At 36.0% G+C, this 22,180-nt stretch overlaps 1 protein-coding gene across 3 annotated transcripts in view; it reads left to right on the forward strand.

The window, feature by feature from the left end:
* Nucleotides 1–22,180, forward strand: part of CNTN1 (contactin 1) — a 385,906-nt gene that overhangs the window by 274,625 nt on the left and 89,101 nt on the right. For all 3 annotated transcript variants that reach the window (XM_049882834.1, XM_049882835.1, XM_049882836.1), the window contains exon 16: nt 9,408–9,528. In XM_049882834.1, the coding sequence (XP_049738791.1) occupies nt 9,408–9,528 (121 nt within the window). The remainder of the gene's footprint in view (nt 1–9,407; nt 9,529–22,180) is intronic.

The raw sequence follows: 22,180 nt of genomic DNA on the forward strand, positions 1-22,180 counted from the left end.
AGTCTTCACTATGGATTATGCCTCAACATAAAGAAAACAAAAATCCTCAGAACTGGGCCAAGAAGCAACATATTGATAAATGGGGAAAAGTTTGAAGTTGTCAAAGATTTCGTTTTACTTGGATCCACAATCAACACCCATGGAAGCAGTAGTCAGAAAATGAAAAGATGCATTGCATTGGGCAAATCTGCTGCAAAAGGCCTCTTGAAAGTGTTAAAAAGCAAAGATGTCACTTTGAAGACAAAGGTGCACCTGACCCGAACCATGGTGTTTTTAATTGCCTCATATGCATGTGAAAGCTGGGCAATGAATAAGGAAGACTAAAGAAGAATTGATGCTTTCTAATATGGTATTGGCAAAGAATATTGAATATATCATGCACTGCCAAAAGAACCAACAAATCTGCCTCGGAAGATATATAGCCAGAATACTCCTTAGAAGTAAGGAAAGCAAGACTACATCTCACATACTTTGGACATGTTATCAGAAGCAGTCAGTAACTAAAGAAGGACATCATGCTTGGTGTAATAGAGGATCAGCAAAAAAGAGGAAGACCATCAGTGAGATGGATTGACACCATGTCTGCAACAATGGGCTCAAGCATAACAATGATTGTGAGGATGGCATAGGACCAGGCAGTGTTTTGCTCTGTTATACATAGGGTTGCTATGAGTGGGAACCAACTTGATGGCACCTAACAACAACAACATGTTATATATGAAAATAGTTTTGAGGCTATGTAGGAGAATGAATGGCCCTATATTTTTGGAAATGCAAGCTGAAGACTTACGGGGTGAAGTATGACGTCTGTAATTGATTTTTCAAGGGTTCAGCAATAGATGGTTGATAGATGGATAGATAGATAGATAAATACATACACACACACATACATACATAGAAAAAGATATAGCTAGCTAGCTAGCTAGGCAAATAAAGCAAGTGGCAAAAATACTTTATCATTGTTAAATTTGGTTGGTTGATATATGGGTAGCCATTTTATTATTCTTTCTACTTTAATCTTTGAAAGTTTACATAGGAAAATGTTCAATAAATTGATAAAGTAATGACATATTTTATTTTTGCTGCTGGGAGAAAGTATCCACTTCTCCTTCCCAAACAGTGACCCTAAATCTAGTTGTGTGATCTGTAAGCCACTACTTTGCAAACAATGTGACCTGGTGTGGACTATATATTAACTAGAGAACCTTACACAAGTAGCTTAACTTTGGGTGTCAAATTCTTTATCTCTAAAATGAGGATATTAATACTGTCTTCCTGGGTTTTACAAAATGTGAACGGGAAAATGTAAAGTAGTGAGCACATTGACAAACGTCAATAAATTAGATCGAGTAATAATACGAGTGCAGTAGTAGAGGTAGCAGTGGCAAGAGTAATAGTAGAAGTTGTAGTAGTAATTTTAGTTGTAGTAGCAGTAATAGTAGTAACAGCAATAGTAGTTTTTTTTTTTTTTTTCTAAGTGGTAGTCATATCCTATTAACAGCAATAGTAGTAGCAGTAGTAGTCATTATAGCTATGGTAGTATTTTTTCCTCAGTGTAAAATAGGATTAAAAATAATACCTATCTTTTGGGGTTGCTGTTAAGAGTAAATAAGTTTGCACATGTAAAATGTTTAGAAAAGTCCCTGGCACTTAGCAAGTCCTTACTAAATATTTACTATTAGTAGTGGTGGTGGTGGTAATTTTGCAGTTGCCTACAATACATTTGCTACACTTACTCCGTCTCTATTGTAACAAGCCAAAAGTTAAAAAAAAAAAGTTTCATTTTTTTCTTAAGTGTAGTATGTATCACATAAATTTGATAATTTTTACCTATAAGTTCTAGAATATTCTCTTTAAAGGATTTGCTTTCCTCCAGCCTTCTGTCTCTGTCCCTTTACTCTGAACTACGATGGAACAAAAGAGACCCTTTTGTTAGTATATAGCCATTATTAGCTCTAAGTCTTACCTAGACATTGCTTGTACTGTACAACATACTTCTTTGTTCATTATGACAAATTTAGCTTGTTAATACAATTGAGTAATTCAGATTCATTTATACTGCATGAATGATTTTCCAGAGTTAGTATATGGGGTTGGGGAAAGGAAGAAATAGGCATTTATATACTGGAAGTCTTTTGATTTAAACTTGGGCAATTTCTGAGTGGTAAACCACATATACACTTTGGAACATCCCTGAGCTTTGCTATCACAATTTCCAGTATGTGATTCAACTCTCCTCTTATGAAGGCAGGCATTTTGTAATTCAGCCAAGCTGTGGTTTCTAGTGAAAATAGAGAGAGCATTCGTATCTAATTTGTGGCTACAGTATGCTGAGGCCCATGATCTTTACTTGCTTTGTAAGCGTTCTGTCGACCACTGAGAACCTCAGCTTCTCCTGAGGTATGGAAAGTGCTAGCACCATATACGAAAGCTTCAGGGAAGCTTTTATACATCTACAACTATGTTGAAAATGATATAGTGTATTTTTCCTTTGCTTTGCTTCTGAGAAGTTTTCCATGCCACACCTTTGCCAAATATAGGGCAAATAAGAACAATTCTTGAAGTTGTTCATTATTGCTTTACACAAGTAAGCTGATCATTACCTTCCTGAATCTAACATTGAAAACAGAGCTGACTTTTAAAGTGAGTTTACCATTTTAAACTTTTAGAATAGTTTAATTAATTTTGAGGAGAGTTTAGACCAAAAATTCAATAAGTATAAATTTAATATACTTATAGTTCAATAAGTATAAATTTAATAGAATAAGACATAAAATAGTTCATGTTTTCATTACATGTGATACAGTATAAGATGCATGACCACATTATTTCCCTCAGAATAAAATAACTGTTATGTTTTAAACTGGAAGTTTGAGAAAAGAAAGATAGCAATTTCATTAAGAAAAAAATAATATTAGATATACATCATATTAACAGTAAAACAAGGTCCATAATTTGTTCATTTTTATATTATTTTTCTGGCCTCAATTTTTTTAATTGTAAGATTGGACTAAAACATTTAAAATTTAGCATTTCTGAGGTGTTTTATTATTCTTTTTAATTCCAATCTAAAATCAAGACTCACTGAAGTGGTGGAAGTTTAGTATCAGGATTAGCTTTGAATTAGAAATATTATACGACCAAACTACTGTATTCACATAAGGAAAGAATACAAGAAAATTAAGTATTTTTTTATTTTGATGAAAACACTTTTCTTCTTCAAATATAACTTATCTCAGTTGTAATAATTTGAAGAGACTTTACTCAATATATTTCTGTTAATGAATATTAATAGTGTTAGAGTGCAGTTCTGTTAAAGATATCAGAACACATTAAATCCATCTCTTTTATAGATGTAAACTATACTTAAACTATATTATTTTATTTTTTCTCACTAGAAAATTACATAACAATATGTGCTTATTATTATTAGCCTTTATGATAGTTTAAGAAAAGTCTTTTACAATTAATTACCTTCCCCATATGTAGAATCATATTCTCTCTGTAGCTTATTTTTTTTTAAGACTAAGGAGTTCTAAATAAATAATATTTTTTACCACCTTTATTACACAAATTCTGTTTTTTATGGTTTAGAAAATTTAGGGATTTACATTTTCCTGTGTGTTAGCTGCATTAATTTCTTTATAAGTTTATTCATTTTTCTCTAAACTTTTCTTTTTCTCATAAAATTGGATTATGAATAAATTGAAATATAGTAAACATGGAATAGTAGCAATAGGTTCTTTCAATTTAGCTATTTTATTTTATAACATTTTCGTTATTTACCTGAAAGATATCATGTATCATTACTAAAAGAATGTCTGCTTGATGAAAACATTAGGTAATATATATTATTTCTTTTAATATTTATTTATTGTATTTCCATTGTGTGTCAGATATTGTATTAAGTACTTGATATGTAATAATATATACATAATCTTTCTCCTCAAGGAATTATAGTCTATTGAGAGCTGAAGAATTAGGCAATTATAGTAGAGAGAGATAGTTGCAATGAAATGGACCAGCACCTAACCCAGCCTTTGGAGGCCAAAGAAGAAAGAGGCATCTGTGCTGTGAATTGAAGTTAGCCAGGTGATGGAGGTGGGGTGTGGGGGGAATCTATGCAAATGTAAGTGATATGTGCAAAGGTTGTCCAGATGAGGGAGCACGTGGCAAAGCGTAAATTGTTCACAGTGGCTGGAGAGGAGGAGGTGGATGAGGGCATAGTGTGAGGTGGTCGTAAGAGCGAGGAAGGCAGTGGTGATTCAGTGGTAGAATTTGCACCTTCATGATTCTGGCCAACGCACTTCAAATGCAGCTACCACCCACCTGTCAGTGGAGGTTCGTGTGTTGCTGTAATGCTGAACAGGTTTCAGCAGAGCTTCCAGACTAAGACACACCAGGAAGGCCTGGCAATCTACTTCGAAAAATCAGCCAATGAAAACCCGATGGATCAAAATGGTCGGATCAGCAACCAATCATGGGGATGGTATGGAACAGAGCAGCATTTCATTCCACTGTGCATGGGGTCACCATGTTTCAGTGCTAACTCCACGGAAGCTTACAACAGCAAGAGTGTACAGTTCCCCTGACACCAGAGAACTTGCATAATGTGTTTAGGATATGCTCTGATTATCATGGGCTATATGTTCTTGCTAACTGCATATAGTGGGTAAGAAGTAAAAATACATTCTTAAGAGCACATGCTAGAATTCTAGATAAGCACTTTGATTAGTTTATTCAAATAACACATATTCAGTGTTATATTCCTGACACTATGCTGGTCCTGGGGATACAAGGCTGAACAAAACAGGTACGGTTTCTCTCATAAAACTTACGGTCTACTAAAATCTGTTGCCGTCAAGCTGATTCCTACTCATAGCAACCTTAAAGAACTGCCCCATAAGGTTTGTAAGGAGCGACTGGTAGATGCAAACTGCCATCTTTGTGGGTAACAGCTGTAGCGCACTGTAGCTCTTAACCACTGCACCACCAAGGGAGCCCAATTCCAATCACATGATCACATAAGTATTAAGTTGCAATTGGCATGAAGTACAAAATGACCAGATAATAAGAAAGGCTCGCTTGAGGAAGTGATTTGGGTGTTGGGAGGTATTAAAACAAAACAAAACAAACCCATTGCCGATGAGTCGATTCCAACACATAGTGACCCTAAAGGACAGAGTAGAACTGCCCCATAGGGTTTCCAATAAGTGCCTGGAGGATTCGAACTGCCAACCTTTTGTTCAGCAGCCATAGCTCTTAACCACTATGCCACCAGGGTTGCCCATGGGTGTTGGAAGGTATAAGTAAAGTAAGTGTTATTTGGGTAAATGTGGCAAGGTGATAGGGTATGAGAGAACAACAATTCTGGGAGAGAAAACACCATGGAGAATCAGAAACGAGAGAGAATAGCACGTATTTGAGGTCCAGAAAGGGACATTCTTCCTGAGGAATACAATGTAAGTGGGGTGATGGCACTAGGTGAGGCTGGAGCTTGGACAGAGCCTAGAGGATGGAGATACAGTTGGGCCATTGTAAGGCTTACGGTCTTCTGTCTGTTTTTACTGGGAGGAGTAATTTGATTGTATTTTTAGAAGGTAAATACGGGTGTTAAGAAGAGAAAACAGTAGAGTGGGACAGGGGTGGAAGTAGGAACCAAAGAAGATGCAGCTGTTCAGGTAAGAGATGGTGGTAGCTTAGACTAAGGTAGAGGCTGTATTGAGGGAAAGCATTCGGTTGTCCTTCCTGAGATATTCAATCTTTCAGTCATCTGTGACCACACACATTCCAGAAACTTTGAGGACATTCTTAACTCATCTTCTCCTTCACCTTCTTTACTGTTGTATTACACATTGGATTTATCCATTTCTTTCCATTATGGTATGGCAAACAGAACAGACCAACAGAATGGAAGGAAAGAACTCCCCTATGTCAGGAATTTGCAGAGGACTTGGGGACTGTTTGAATCAATCTAGACCTCAAGAAATGCAAAGACTCTAACTGACATTAAATTGTATAACCTATAGCTATATTTTTACTGAAATTTGTCTAATATAAAGGTATTAGTTGTGTGGCCATTGAGCAGTTTTTTATATAGGTACATTAGTATTCTATTACAACCAACTAAACCAATATGCTCAGATAATAAAACCAAAAAAACCTGTTGCTGTCAAGTGAATTCTGACTCATAGTGACCCTATATGATGGAGTAGAACTGCCTCATTGGTTTTCCAAGGCTGTAATCTTTACAGAAACAGACTGCCACATCTTTCTCTTGCAGAGTGGCCAGTAAGCTCAAAATGCCAACCTTTTGGCTAGTAGACAAGCATTTAACCACTGTACCACCAGAGCTCCTGTGCTCAGATAATAACTAGCTATTATTCTTAACCTCATTAATGAAGCAAGAATTATGAACTCAAATTCTTTTCAAGATCAGCAGGTAACATAATACAGTTGACTGTCATCATTTGCAGTAGTTATGTTCTATAAAGTTACTGTGAACACTAAATTATCAAATACTGGACCATTGTACCTTGGCAAAAAACAGGGTTAAGTTTTTATGAGTATCTGGTCACAACATTTTCATCAACTGATAAATAACCTTGTATTATGTGTATTTCTGTTAAAGACATTGTGTTTATTATATATTGTTGATTTAGTAACATCAGACTGAGCCAACAGCGCTACAACTCATGCCTGAATGAAGCTTATCTAACACATGGAGTATTTTCTCCATAAGGCACATTGCTGCATTCTTGTGCCTCAAAGCACTAGACAGCACTTCAGCGCTATGCTTGGGAACCATTTTAAACAGTAAAGTTTTCAACACAAAAAGCACATGAATGGGGAAAACATAGGACTAAAAAGACCATGACAAGGACGCTTTTTTACAGTATGAGAGCTGAAACAAGAAGGCACAGTATCACCTTGTTTGACTTCAGCTGGGAACATCCAGTACCACAATGCCACCAGAGGTCACTGGCCTGCATCTGGCTGCCTGTCCTGTGGGTTGGAGGGCTGTGACATTCAATGCTTAAAAACCAAAAAACCTAACCCCGTTGCCATCGAGTCGATTCTGACTCACAGCAACCCTGCAAGACCAAGTAGAATTGCCCCATAGAGTTTCTAAGGAGAAACTGGTGGATTTGAACTGCCAACCTTTTGCTTAGCAGCTGAACTCTTACCCACTGTGCCACCAGGGTTCTCAATTCAATGCTTAGAGGGTGTATTTGCTATTGTTAGCCACAGTCAAGTTGGCTTCAACTCATGATGGCCCCATGCACAATAGAATAAACATTGCCCTGTTCTGCACCATCTTCTTGATCATTGGTAAGCTTGAGTACATTTTTTGTGGCAGCCACTGTGTATTATGAGTGTCTTCCAATCCAGGCAGCTCATCTTCAAGCACTATATTGGACAATATTACATTGTGATGCATAGAGTTTTCATTGGCTAATTTTCGGAAGTAGTTTACAAGGCTCTTCCTAGTCTGTCATAGCCTGGAGGTTCTGCTGAAACCTGTCCACCATGGGTGACCTGCTAGTACTTGAAATAATGGTGGCATAGCTTCCAGCATCATGGAAACATGCAAGCTACCATAGTATGGCAAACTGACAGACAAGTGGTGGACATAAAGAATAGCCTTATCTATTATGTAAAACATAAACCATTTATTTTTCATCATTTATCTGGATTTCTATGATTGAAATGTTAATATTTTTGGTTGACAGAAAAATCAATTTGAAACTTGAGTTTTCAAAATTTTTCTTCTAAGGAAGTTTATTGGTGATAAAGAGCATGAACTTTGACATGCTTCCACCACCAGAGAAACCAAGTGACTTTAAACTACTTGAATAAGTCTTACTTTTATCCTTCATAAAATGGACATAATTGGACCTATGATAAGGGCTGTTGTCAGATGCCAATTAAATGGGATAATATATATAATTGCACAGGATCTGGTATATATTAGGCACACAAAAATAGTAGCTGTTCTTAGAAATTGCATTGGTATCTTGTCATCACAAGCAAAATTACCTCAACATTCCTTAAAAGAAATATGAACTATACAATCTTCTAAGCACTGAAATACAGCAGTGAGCAAAACAAATAGCCTTGTCCTCAAAGGGTTATATGTTGGCAATAAAATGCATGTTAGTAGAACTGTCAGCCTTGAAATTAGTCAACTAGATTGGCTTTGCAAAACCAAATTAGTAATTTTTCCCAGCCAAAGAACACTTATTTATCCTCACTGACATTTAGCAGTAAGGTTATTAGACTTTCATAGTTCTCTCTAAAAGATATCGATGAAATTGTTTCATCCCTTGAATTTTGCTAGTGTGTGTGTGTATATATATATACATAATTGCCATCAAGTCGATTCCGACTCATAACGACACTAAAGGACAGAATAAAACAGTCTCATAGGGTTTCCAAGACTGTAAATCTTTACGGAAGCAGACTGACACATCCTTTCCCCTTGCTAGCAGCCAAGCGCTTAACCACTGAGCAACCAGGGCTCTTCTTTTTTTTTTTTTTTTGGCTAGTATAGCCCTCTGATAATAGAAATAATAAGATGTTAAAGGATTTATCATCATGATAAATAAGGAAAATATTGAAGTTGTTAAAGATTTCATTTTACTTGGATCCACAATCAACATCCATGGAAGCAGCAGTCAAGAAATTAAACAACATATTGCATTTGGCAAATCGCTGCAAAAGACTTCTTTAAAGTGTGAAAGACACAGATGACACTTTGAAGACTAATGTGCCAGTGACCTATATGCATGTGAAGGCTGAATGATGAATAAGGAAGAATGAAGAATAATTGATACTTTTGAATTATGGTTTTGGTGAAGAATATTGAACATACCATGGACTGCCAGAATGAACAAGTCTGTCTTGGAAGAAGCACAGCCAGAAAAGTGAGGATGGTGAAACTTTGTCTCAGCCACTTTGGACATGTTATCAGGAGAGACTAGTCCCTGGAGAAGGACATCATGCTTGGTAAGGAAGAGGGTCAGTGAAAAAGAAGACACTCAATGAGATGGATTAACACAGTGGCTTCAGCAATGGGCTCAAGCATAGCAATGATTGTGCGGATGGTACAGGCCTGGGCAGTGTTTCATTCTGTTGTACAGGGGTCCATATGAGTTGGAACTGACTCAATGGCACCTAACAACAACAACAAAGGATTTATAGCTTAAAAGGACCTTAGCAATGTATTTAGTCACCTTGTTTTTCAGATGAGATACTGCAGTTTAAGTAACTTGAGCAATGCCGTACAGATAACATACCTAATACAGTGTCTATTTAATAGGCGGAAAATGTACCTCTTGTATCCTAAATGCTGTATAATTGATAAAAAACGAACTGATCTGAATGACTGCTGTTTTTGCCAACAGCTAGATTCCAATGGGGAACTGCTCATCCGAAACGCCCAGCTGAAACATGCTGGAAGATACACTTGCACCGCCCAGACAATTGTGGACAATTCTTCAGCTTCAGCTGACCTCGTTGTGAGAGGTAAGAATTTCAACATTTTAAAATCACAAAACCAAAGGTATTTGACTTACATAAACATGTATAATCTTCTGGTCACTCTGGCTCAAATTCTTACATATTTAGAGTCTTGATCCTTGAAAATAGCTTCTCACCCATGCCTAGCAATGATTTATGCCAGACAAGTAGTAAACGACACTGATTTTGTTTATTTTACTAACTACGTATCTCCTAGAAACTTACACCACATACCTCCTACTAAATGTTTGTGCTTTCGTACTTAGGACTTACCAGAAGTTCTCATTGCATGCTAATACTTTCAGTGTGTTGGGTATAGTGCTGTTTCCATTTTTATTTTTTCACTACTGATGCAGCGTTGCTATGAGTCAGAATCGACTCGACAGCAGTAGGTTTTTTTGTAGGTAAGATGCTGTTTAGTATAACCTCCAATGTTATTTATCACTACCATCTTAGCATAAAAATTTAATTTATGTACGTATCGTGTTTTTATTTGTTGCTGATTTTCAGACTAGTGCCTTTGTTTAATAAATATAATTGAGAATGTATTGGGATACACGCTTACTGAAAATGTGACCCCTTTAATATCTCCTTCTGTTCTTTCTGTGAGGCATGGCTGAGAATGTACCACACCTTGTTTAAAATCATTAATCAACTCTTCACTCAACTCCTGCAGAATGAAGTCCAGTCTCCTTAGCTTTGCACTCAGGAAGTTCCATGCATTTATCTCAGCCTGACTACTTAGCTTTTATCTCTCACCGTTCTTCGTGACTAACTCCACTGTTTGCCTATCTCACAAGCATACCCTAGTATTTCTACTCCAATTTCTTCATTTACAGCATTACCTCCCTGCCCTGTTCTCATCTTTTCTTGTCCAACTCTCACCCATTTTTCAAGGCGTGGCTAAATATTACCAAATTCATGAATCCTTTCCTGCTGTGCTAAATAGGTGCTCCTTTCTTCCAAACTTTCATAACACTAGTTTCTCTAATGCGTTTTATAGCAACCTGTACACATGAGTTATCTCTTCTACTAAATTATTAATTCATATCTTCATTTTTTAATTTAGTTAAGTGATGAGGTTCTTTGCATAGTTTCATAGCACTCTCTTTTTCTCTCTCTCTGTGTCACTGTTGTGCTGAATTTCTACTTACTAGAAATATTTATTGACCATTAGTTAATTGTACATTTTTTAGTTAGTTTTTGCTCAAATCAAACAATGCATAAATAAAACGATGTGTGTAATTTTTTTAATGCCCCTTCCAGAGCCAGAACAATATCATTTCACTTAATTTCATACATCTACCACATTTCCATACATAGCAGTGATAATATGGGATCCCCCAGCAACCCTGGGAAAATACTGAAAAGTCTTTTTTTTCAGTTGAATACATTCTCTAATAGATCAATAAGAAGTCTAGCTGGTTTCATTTTCGAAATGAACTGAAACATCCCATCTGCAGACCACTTACTTAAAGTTAATAAAACTCTGAGGTTACAAAATCCTAAATTAAAGAAAGATTTATTTAGGTTTAGTATTTTCATTTAGAGTATTTGGTTATCTGAGACATCCCTTGTCTTTGAGAATTATCAAGGAAAAGGATTAGTTCACTGTTCCTTCTATTCAGACCATTAACGATTAAGCCATATCTAGCAATAACCTATGAATACATTTGATGGACATTTTTTGCAGATTAAAATAGTTTTAATATTAATTAATATTAAATTAACTAATATTATAATAGGGGTTATATTACAATACATGCACATTAGTGTCTTCATATAATTACGCTGTAGTAAACTCCTGGTATTTAGAGGGAAGAGGAAGTTTTACAGAGTTAATATAAGAGTATTAATGATATACTCACGTATACTTGGGTAACTAATAATCACTTTAATGAGTATTTTCTAGTAGAAGTAAAGCCAATAAAACAACAGAATCATCAGAATGAGAATTAAAATAACCATGCCCAAAATTATCAAAGAAAAGAGGTTAAAAATGTGTTGGGAACAAGAGACTTAAAAAAAATGACAACCGGTTCTCAAAAAGACTGCATATAAATGATAAAAATAATCATTGAAATTAAAAACTCAGCAGATAAGTTAAACAAAAGGTTAGAGATAGATTGAGAAAAAAATGGGAAATTAGAAGATGTATATGAGAAAATTGCCCATATTTCAGCACAGAGAAACAAAGGGAAAATGGGAAAAGAAATTACAATATGGAGGATACAATGAGAAAGTCTAGTATTTGTCAAATTGGGGTAACATAATTTTTTTTTTTTTTTAAGAAGCAGAAAAATAACGGAAACAATTTTCAAAAAGATGAAAACTACACATCTTGAGGAGTTGATAATAAACACAAATTCTCATACTCAAGAACCACAATGGAATATAAGAAAAGTAGATTAAAAAAAAAAAAAAAAACCTTCAGAATATTGTGACAAAGAAAAGATCATAAGAGCAGTCAGATGAAAAGAAACATTATTTGTAAAGCCTAGCAATACACTGACACAGACCACCCAACAGCAACATTAAAATTAGAAGATAATTGGGGGAGCCAGTCTCCAAGATGGCCCCCAATGATCCTGGCCTCCTGGCATACCAATCCTGGTGTAATCCCCTCTTACAGATCATCAGATTTGATCTGTATGACAGCAGAAGTGATGGTGTGTGATTTCTGAAGCTATGTCATAAAAGACATTACTGCTTCTTCCTTGACTTTTTGGATTGCTCGGTCTGGGGGAATTTAGCTTCCATGTCAATAAGACATTCAAGCAGTCTTGTGGAGAGGAGGAAATGAGGTCTTGCACAAAAACCTAACGTGGATTTGCCAATCATTTGAGTGAATCATCCTGGAAGCAGGTCAGTCAAACTTTGAGGTAGAATTAGCCCTGACTAATATCTTGATTATAACTTTGTGAGGGACCTTAATTCAAAACCATTGAGCTAAGCCACTCAAGAATTCTTGGCTTACAGAAACTGTGAGAAATAATAAGTATTTATTGTTGTTTTAAACCACTAAGTGTTGGAGTGATTTATTACACATCAACATAAAATTAATACAATAGTCGAATAGTATCTTCGATGTGCTGAAAGAAAAATAACTGTCCTTCAGAAGTTTATACCCAGGCAAAATATCAGTCAATAATATGGGGGAAAAAATGAAGTTATTTTCAGACAAACAATAACAGAGTATATCCCTAAGAGATTCTTATTTGTAATGAAACATCTTAAATAATCAGGGTGAATTTCAGGAAAAAGGAAACTAATCCCAGAATAAAGTTCTGAGATGCCCCAAAGCATGGTGAATAAAGACATCAGTAAACATGAGGATAAATCTAAGCAAACTGAGCTAAACCAGTCTACAGAATATCCTTTTGATATGGTTCAAAGACTGGTGAGAATGATGAGTTTTTCTCTCATCAAGTTGCTTTTACGTCAAGTTTCTATTAAAATAACAAATCAGTAATGCAAAGAGTAGATGATATAGGGAAACTTATGTAAACAGATGCATCTGGGTTTCCTCACAGAGTTATGCCCAAAGTATGTTAGTCATGACAGCTGAAAAGGAAGTGACAAATTTATCAGGTTATATAATCTGATGAATTGCCATTTCCTTTTCATTTGGCTAAAAAGTTCACATCCTTTCTTATGTGTGTGTGTCTGTGTGTCTGTGAGCTCCTGGGTAGTGTAACAGGAGCCCTGGTGGTGCAGTGGTTAAGGAACTTTACTGCTAACTGAAAAGTCAGTGGTTTGAAACCACCAGTGGTGCCTTGAGAGAATGATCTAACAGTCTACTTCCATAGAGAGTTACAGCCTTGGAAACCCTATGGGGTCACTATGAGTCAGAATCGACTAGACAGCAGTGGGTAGTGTAAAAAGTTAAGTGCTTGACTACAAACGTTGGTGGTTCAACCCCACACCAAGGTGCCTTGGAAGAAAGGCCTGGCAATCTGCTTCTGATAGGTCACAACCTTGAAAACTCCGTGGAGCACATTTCTACTCTGCACACATGGGGTTACTATGAGTTGGAATCAACTCAATGGCAACTGCTCTAGTTTTACAGACACACACAAACACACAGAGACACACACACGCCTTATATGGTCAGTTAGAGAGAATGCATTAAAATGCTAATCAGCAGATACATGACAGTAGTTACTTCTGGAGATGGGGAAAGAGGGAAGGAGATCTGTATAAGTAATGTTTTATTTCTTAAGCTGAGTGGTGCATGTTAAATATTTCTTGGTAAATTTACTTTAATAAAAGAGAGTCACAGAGCCACTTGCTACTCTCTAATTCTTAACTGCCAGCTTTCCCAGCAAAGATCTTTATGGCCCAGCAATTTTATTCTTGGGCATTCATCCCAGAGAAATTAAAACTTAAGTTCACACAGAAACGTGTACATGAATTTCATTCATAGCAACTTTAGTCATAATACCCAAAAGCTGGAAGCAACCAAAATCCCTTTCAATAAACTAACCGTGGTATATCCATAAAAAAAAAAAATCCATACCACGTAATAAACCATCATACCAGTTGTTATTGAGTTGATTCTGACTCATGGCAACCCCATTTGTGTCAGAATAGAACTGTGATCCATAGGGTTTTCAATGGCTAATTTTTTCAGCAGAATACTGTCAGGCCTTCCTTCCGAGGCACCTCTTGGTGGACTCAAACCTCCAAACTTTTCATTAGCAGCTGAGCATGTTAACCATTTGCACCATTCAAGGGTACTCAGCAATAGTAAGAAATGAGCTACTGATACACACAACTTGGATGGATCTCCAAAGAATTTTGCTAAGTGAAAAAGCCAATCTCAAAAGTTTATATACTGCATGATTCCGTTTCTATAGTATTCTTGAAATGACAGATTTATAGATGGAGAACATATAAGTGGTTGCCATTGACTGGGGGTGGGGGGGAGAAGTGGCTGTGGCTCTGAAAGGATAGCATGGGGGATCCTGCCCCATGCATCTCTCAGTCTCCCCTGTAAATAAATATGAATATATCTTTAAAGAATATTATTAAGGAGAGCATCAGATTAATAGCATTGCAGATTACAGAATGTTTAAGCCTGGCCTGGACTTGCAAATCTCCATTTTTAACAAACTCCCAAGGAGAGTGTGATGAAGTAGTCTCTACCTGTATTTGAAAATTACTGTTCTAAGGAATACACAGAACACAGTTTGCAATTCATCTTAAGTTTTCTTCATAAAATATATTTTTGGCATATATTAATTTAGAAATGTGTTTGAAAAAGATAGTAATGCTCTTCTTTAGTTTGTCCCTTACAAGTCAAACAGAAGTCAATCAGAGACAATTGAAAAACTAATATTAATGTTTTGCTAGAAATCACAAAAGGGAGGTCTGACTTAAAGGCCAGGAGTGGCATGGGAATAGAAGAAGGCATCCCAGCTCAAGAGAAGAGGTTAAATCTATGGTTTTTCCTTACCCCCTCATTATTTTGGCACAGTTAAATTTGTGCACTAATCTACACTAAGGCAATATTAGCTTCAAAAAATCCATAGTTGATAACAAGACAGTGCAACCAGACTACGTATCAGCAGTAAGTTAAAAAACAACCCTGAAGAACAAATCCCCTGGGTAGAACACTGAAACACCAATATAAATATGCAGGTAACTTTATATGAATTCAATACTGTCCCAGGTATAATGACTTTTAACATTATTTTAAGAAGATTTTAGTAACATAGATCTTTTTTCCTATCAAGAGAGCATATATTAACAACAATTAAAAATATTATTAGAAGATAAAATACTCAGGAATAAATCTAACCAGAGATGTAAAAGACCTGTACAAAGAAAACTACAAGACACCACTGCAAGAAACCAAAAGAGACCTACATAAGTGGAAAAACATACCTTGCTCATGGATAGGAAGACTCAACATTGTGAAAATGTCAGTTCTACCCAAAGCAACCTACAGATGCAATCCAATCCCAATCCAAATTCCAATGGCATTTTTCAATGAGATGGAGAAACAAATCACCAATTTCATTTGGAAAGGGAAGAGGCCCCAGATAAGTAAAGCATTACTAAAGAAGAACAACAAAGTGGGAGGCCTCACACTACTTGGCTTTAGAACCTATTATACTGCCACAGTAGTCAAAACAGTCTGGTACTAGTACAACAAAAGATTCACAGACCAATGGAACGGAATTGAGAATCCAGATAAATTCATCCACCTATGAGCAATCGATCTTTGACAAAGGCCCAAAGTCCTTTAAACAGGAAAAAGACAGTCTCTTTAACAAATGGTGTTGGCATAACTGGATATCCATCCACAAAAAAAATGAAAAGACCTGTACTACACACTATGCACAAAAACTAACTCAAAATGGATCAAAGACCTATAAAATCCAAAATGATAAAGATCATGGAAGAAAAAATAGGGACAACTGTAGGAGTCCTAACACATGGCATAAACAGAATATAAAACATTACTAACAATGCACAAACACCAGAAGTGAAACTAGATAGCTGGGAGCTCCTAAAAATCAAACACTTATGTTCATCCAAACACTTCATCAAAATGGTAAAAAGACAATCCACGGACTGGGAAAAATTTTTGGCTACAACAGATCCAATCAGGGTCTAAACTCTAAAATCTATAAGATACTGCAAATCCTCAAAAACAAAAAGACAAATAACCCGATTAAAAATGCACAAAGAATATGAACAGACACTTCACCAAAGAAGACACTCAAGCGGCTAACAGATACATGAGAAAATGTTCACGAGCATTAGCCATTAAAGAAATACAAATCAAAACTTAGAATGAGGTAATTTCTTACCTCAACAAGGCTAGCATTAACCAAAAAAACACAAAATAATAAATGTTAGAAAGGTTGTGGAAAGACTAGAACACTTATACACTGCTGGTGGGAATGTAAAATGGTACAGCCACTTCAGAAATTGATTTGATGCTTCCTTAAAAAGCTAGAACTAGAAATACATGATCTAGCAACCCTACCCCTTGGAATATATCCTAGAGGAATAAGAGCTGTCACATGAATAGATACATGCACACCCATGTTTCATGGCAGCACCATTCACAATAGCAAAAAAAATGGAAACAACCTAGGTTCCCATCAACAGACAAATCGATAAAGAAATGGTATATTCATACAATGCAATACTACGCAGTGATAATGAACAATGAGAATACACAAAACATCTCATAACTTGGATGAATCTCGAAGGCATTATGCTGAGTGAAATCAGCCAGTCGCAAAAGGACAAACATTGTATGATTCCACTATTATAAGAATTCAAGAAAAGGTTTAAACACAGAAGACACATTCTTTGATGGTTATGAGGGTGGGGAGGGAGGGAGAGGGGTATTCACTAACTAGATAGTAAAAAAAAAAAAAAACTAGATAGTAGACAAGAATTATCTTAGGTGAAAGGAAGGACAACACACAATACAGGGGAAATCAGCACAACTGGACTAAACCAAAAGCTAAGAAGTTCCCTGAATGCAAGCAAACACTTCAAGGGACAGAGCAGCAGGGGCGGGAGTCTGGGGACCATGGTTTCAGGGGATGTCTAGGTGACTTGACATAACGAAGTTTATTAAGAAAATGTTCTGCATCCCACTTTGGCGAGTGGCGTCTGAGGTCTTAAAAGCTAGTGAGGAGTCATTTAAAATGCATCAACTGGTCCCAAACCACCTGGACCAAAGGAGAATGAAGAACAACAAAGACACAAGGAAAATATGGGCCCAAGAGACAGAAAGGACCACATAAACCAGAGACTCCATCAGCTTGAGACCAGAAGAACTAGATGGTGCCCCCAGCTACTGCCAGTGACGGCCCTGACAGGGAATAGAACAGGGGGTCCCTGACGGAACAAGAGAAAAGTGGGTTGCAGAACTCAAATTCTAGTAAAAAGACCAGACTTAGTGGTCTGGCTGAGACTGGAGGAACCCTGGAAGGCATGGCCCCCGGACTGTCTGTTAACCCAGACTAAAATTGTTCCTGAAGCCAACTCTTCAGACAAAGATTAGACTATAATACATAAAATGATACTCGAGAAGAGTGTGCTTCTTAGCTCGAGTAGGTACATGAGACTAAATGGGCAGCTCCTGTCCAGAGGCGAGATGAAAAGGCGGAACGGCACAGGAGCTGGTTGAACGGACACAGGAGGTCGGGGTGGAAGGGAGAAGTATGCTGTCACATCATAGGGAGGGCAACTAGGGTCATATAACAATGTGTGTATAAGTTCTTGTATGAGAAACTGACTTGAGCTGTAAACTTTCACTTAAAGCAGAATATATATATATATATAATTTTTTTTTATAAATTAGTCAAAGATGTGATTCAAAATGAATCTTTTAAACAGTAGTAACATAATACACCCAAAGAGATTTAGAATGTTAATCACTATAAATGTACATAATATTTAAAGACCCTATGATTTAAGCATGTTCTTAGTTTTTAAGAACTAAAGTATTTCAAATACTTTAGTCTTCTTATTTAAAAATCCACGTTAAGAGGATTAATACAAATTTCATTTAAAAAGAAACTTTTTGTTGTAATAAAATCTTTACAGGTTCCATAAAAGTATACTCCAACTTTCAAGTGGGTATTTGATGGTGGTGAACAACTCTCTATGAATGTTCTTTAGCAAAAGACATTTCTGAAGGTCTTAAAGCTCTTCATCTGAAAGGGTTCCATTTAGAGAGAAAGGCTTTACAGAATTTGTTCTGCAGCACTTGTGGGAACATATACGCAGCTTGGCAAATCTAAATTCTCTTTCGTGAGTGCACTTTTGGAAAACATTCAAAAATGGACCATAAAATTCGACCACAAAAACCAGAAATTAGGCTTTAACTTGTATGTGTTTTACCACTTTCCCTAGTATTTATGCAGTATTATAAATATCTTTGGAAACACTACCAGCTGTCAGGAAGACCTTCCTGACACCTAGCTGAGCAAAATGATTGCCGTTAAAAATGCTACAATAGAAAATGCAGTTAAGATTATATTTTTCAGATATATTTTATATTTTTCAAATATATTATATATATTTTACATCTTATATACAGGTATTAAAAAATATTTCTTAACTCAAGGATGAGCCTTAAAAAAAGAAAAATAGACTTTCCCTATCTGAAACTTTTCCTTGGGTCTGATTCTCAATGCTGGTAATATGCTACTTGACATTTGAAAGAGTAACTGAAGTTAAAGCAATAACACAAAAGCTGTGTAAATCATCTTCTCTCTCAGAACAAGCCTATATTGTTTACATCTTTCACCAGTAGCTTATATTCATGAATGCAGATTTCCACTTTATTTCTATGGTCTAAATACATAGTTGCAGAATGGAGATATGTGTGTTAAATTCATCTTTATTTGATGTTATCCCTTGAAGTTTTTATTACTTGACCTAATGACGTGGTTGCCAGATTCTTCCTTAAGGAAGTCATTTGGGTTAATGACTAAACCACTTTTAAACCATTTGTTGGAAAAGTTAAGGTAACTTGGCCAAATAAATAATGTGATGGAAGCTGTCAATGTATCTTTTCATCTAAATAGTATTTCTGTATTTTAAACTATCATAATGATTGGCTAATGGTCTTTTCTACAGAAAATGTTCTTAGTATTTATTACTCCCAGCCTTTCTACATTAGCAGAGTCATATCCAGAGCATACCCCTCTTCACTGTCCAGGAAAAATTGTTTTTAATACATTTACTTGGAAGTGCTGTTCCAAATAAATTAAGACTCTTTCTTAAAAATATGGAAGAGGCGAACAAGTTCTGTGTCAGAGAAAAGTGTTCTAATGGTCCTATTATTGGCAAATAGTGTCAATTCCATCTTTTTCCTTTCTACTTCTTCACATGTGAAATCACAACCATATGTTCCTTATAACTATATGAAATCTGGACATTTAAGTTGAAATTCAAATGCATAATTTTAGACCTAGAGTCAATCCTAGAGGTTACTTAAACTATCCCCATCCCTTTATCTTACAAACATGGACTCCAAAAGTAAGGGACTTACCCAGTTATTACTTAACTATCTGGTGGCAAACAATCATCTTGGGTCCCCAGTCTAATTTTGATAAAATCTATAGCTAATTTCTAAAACTCACTATACTACAAAGATTAGCAAATCTTTTCTAGAATTTTTGCTGTCATGTAACAAAATTATTGATTTCAGTTTCTGTTCTTTTTTCTTTCTCTTCCCTTTGTCTGACATATGCTTACAAACATCATATAATTTCAGAACATTATGGGAAAAGCTAAAGGCAATGACATTCATTAGAAAAATGTTAAATTACTAATTCTTGGATTATTTAGGATTTTGTTTATGTGGCTAATTCAAGGATTGTGGATAATTGTGAAGGCAAAAGACAAGAGTCTGCAGCCATAAAAAAATGTGGGCCTCTCAGTGCTAAATCAGAATTTAGATTTCCATGGTATCTGAAATAAATTTTCACATGTGTTTAAGAATTCCTATATTTAAATTATGAAATGAGTAAATGTGGATTTATATTCAAAATTATTATTAAGGCATAATATGCCTATATTAATTGGAGAGGACTTTTAAATTCGTCAATTTAATTACCATGAAATTAGGATGAACAGACAAGAAGGTTTCACATAAAAATATGTTACCAAGTCAGGAAAACAGGTACACACCATACACTACACACACACACACACACACACATGCTAGCACATATATGTATGCACACATGTATGTGAAAAGATCCAGAAAAGAGGGAGACTTTTATAGACAGAATGATGTGCCCAAATCATCGTAGTCAAGTCAAAGTGCATAGCTGCGGTAGCTTTTCAAGTATTTGGGGCAGAAAAACACACATCTACCTCAGATATTTGGATGATTGCCTCTGCTTTCCGCTTGCTTTGGCCAAGGAAGTCTTGCCACAGAGACAGAGCTCAAGATTCCATCTCATCAGCCTTTGCAGGATGGAGACAGGAAAATGGCCCTTGCTACCCACACTGGCTGGAACAGTGACTAACTGGGCACCATCTGATGTGTCCTGACCCCACTCTGCACTAAACCACAGCAATATGTCTATTAATAGCAAAGTCAGCCCAGAAATTAAGTACCCCCTTTCCACTGAGAATCAACAAACTCTAATCAAATGAAAGCTAGTAGGGTACGGTTCTCCATAACTGTTACATGCTAAATCTAAAATATTGAGTTGAAATGCATATCTGATTTAATAAATACAGAATTTAGTAAATAGTTTGCTTGTTTTGTCTTTAGAACTTATTAGTAGCACTATTTTTAAAAAAAAAATAATAAAAATAATAGCCTCTCCAGCTACAGCTAGAATATTTAAAATATATCAATGATTTGAAATTATATTTTTCTATGAATGGAAAAATTTAAGAAAATGTTTAAAAATATCAGCAACATTCAGGATAAGTCATAATATTTTATCTAGTTTAACACATTATTTTACAAATTCAAAAACTTAAAGCTGAAGATCCCAGGCACTATGCAACAAACTAGGAGATAGAACTGAAGCATTAAACACGATATTAGGACAATTAACTGGGATGTCCCATGAAACCATAACCCTAAACGTCCAAACCATGGAAACAAAACCCCTGAGGTGTTTGTACATAAGGAGCCTCAGCAGCTACTCCTGTTTTTTTTCTCCTTTTTAATCGTTGTTATAAATATAGCATACAACTTTTGCCAATTCACGTTTTAACAGATGTATAATTTATTGACAGCAATCACAATAATCATCTGTGCAACTCTACCCTCAATCAATGTGATTTTTCCATCACCTTCAACACTCCTTTTCCCCTTTCTTCCCTCCCCTGGTAACCATTAATAAATTTTGGTCTCTGTGTATTTGCCTTCTCTTCACTTTTTACAAAGCGAGGTCACACATATTTGTCCTTTTGTGACTGAGGTCTTAACAGCTTGCAAGAGGCCATCCAAGGCACAACAATTGGTCTCTGTTCTTCTGGAGCAACAGAGGAAGGAGAGTCAGGAATAGGAGGAGGATATGGAATGTGTGGCTAATTGCCTCCATGAACAACTGCCTCCTTTGTCATGAGACCAGAAGAACTGAATGGTGCCTGGCTACCATTACTGATCATTTTGATCAAAGATTTCATGGAAGGAGGAAAATGCATAACAGTATTTCAAATTCTCATGGGCTCCTGATTTTCTGGGGCCATGAAGTGTAGATGAGCCCCTGAAACTATTGCCCTGAGGTTATCGCTAAACATTAAACCAAAAACGTCCTCTGAAGTCTTCTTAAAACCAAATAATTTAGCTTAACTAGTAAAAAATATCTGCCTTGAGCTTTATGCTCTTTTAAGAACTAACTATACGGAATCAAACTGACAACTGCAACTCATAAGATGGGGGGCAGAGAGTTTATGTTAATGAGGGAAGAACAACTCAGAAAAAGAGAGTGAGAACGGTTGTACAACTCAGAGGATGTAATCGGTTTCACTAAACTGTACATGTAGAAACTGTTGAATTGGTGTATGTTTAGCTGTATGTATTCTCAACAACAACAAAATAAATAAAATTCAGAAAAAAATTAAAGCTTGTAAAGGTGCAATGGTTAGAAGACATTGTTAGTCATGTAGTGATGTAAATACAAATGGATTTGTTTTTTTCACTAGA

The sequence above is a fragment of the Elephas maximus genome, chromosome 4, assembly GCF_024166365.1.
Source record: "Elephas maximus indicus isolate mEleMax1 chromosome 4, mEleMax1 primary haplotype, whole genome shotgun sequence".
In the NCBI taxonomy this organism is placed as follows: Eukaryota; Metazoa; Chordata; class Mammalia; order Proboscidea; family Elephantidae; genus Elephas; species Elephas maximus.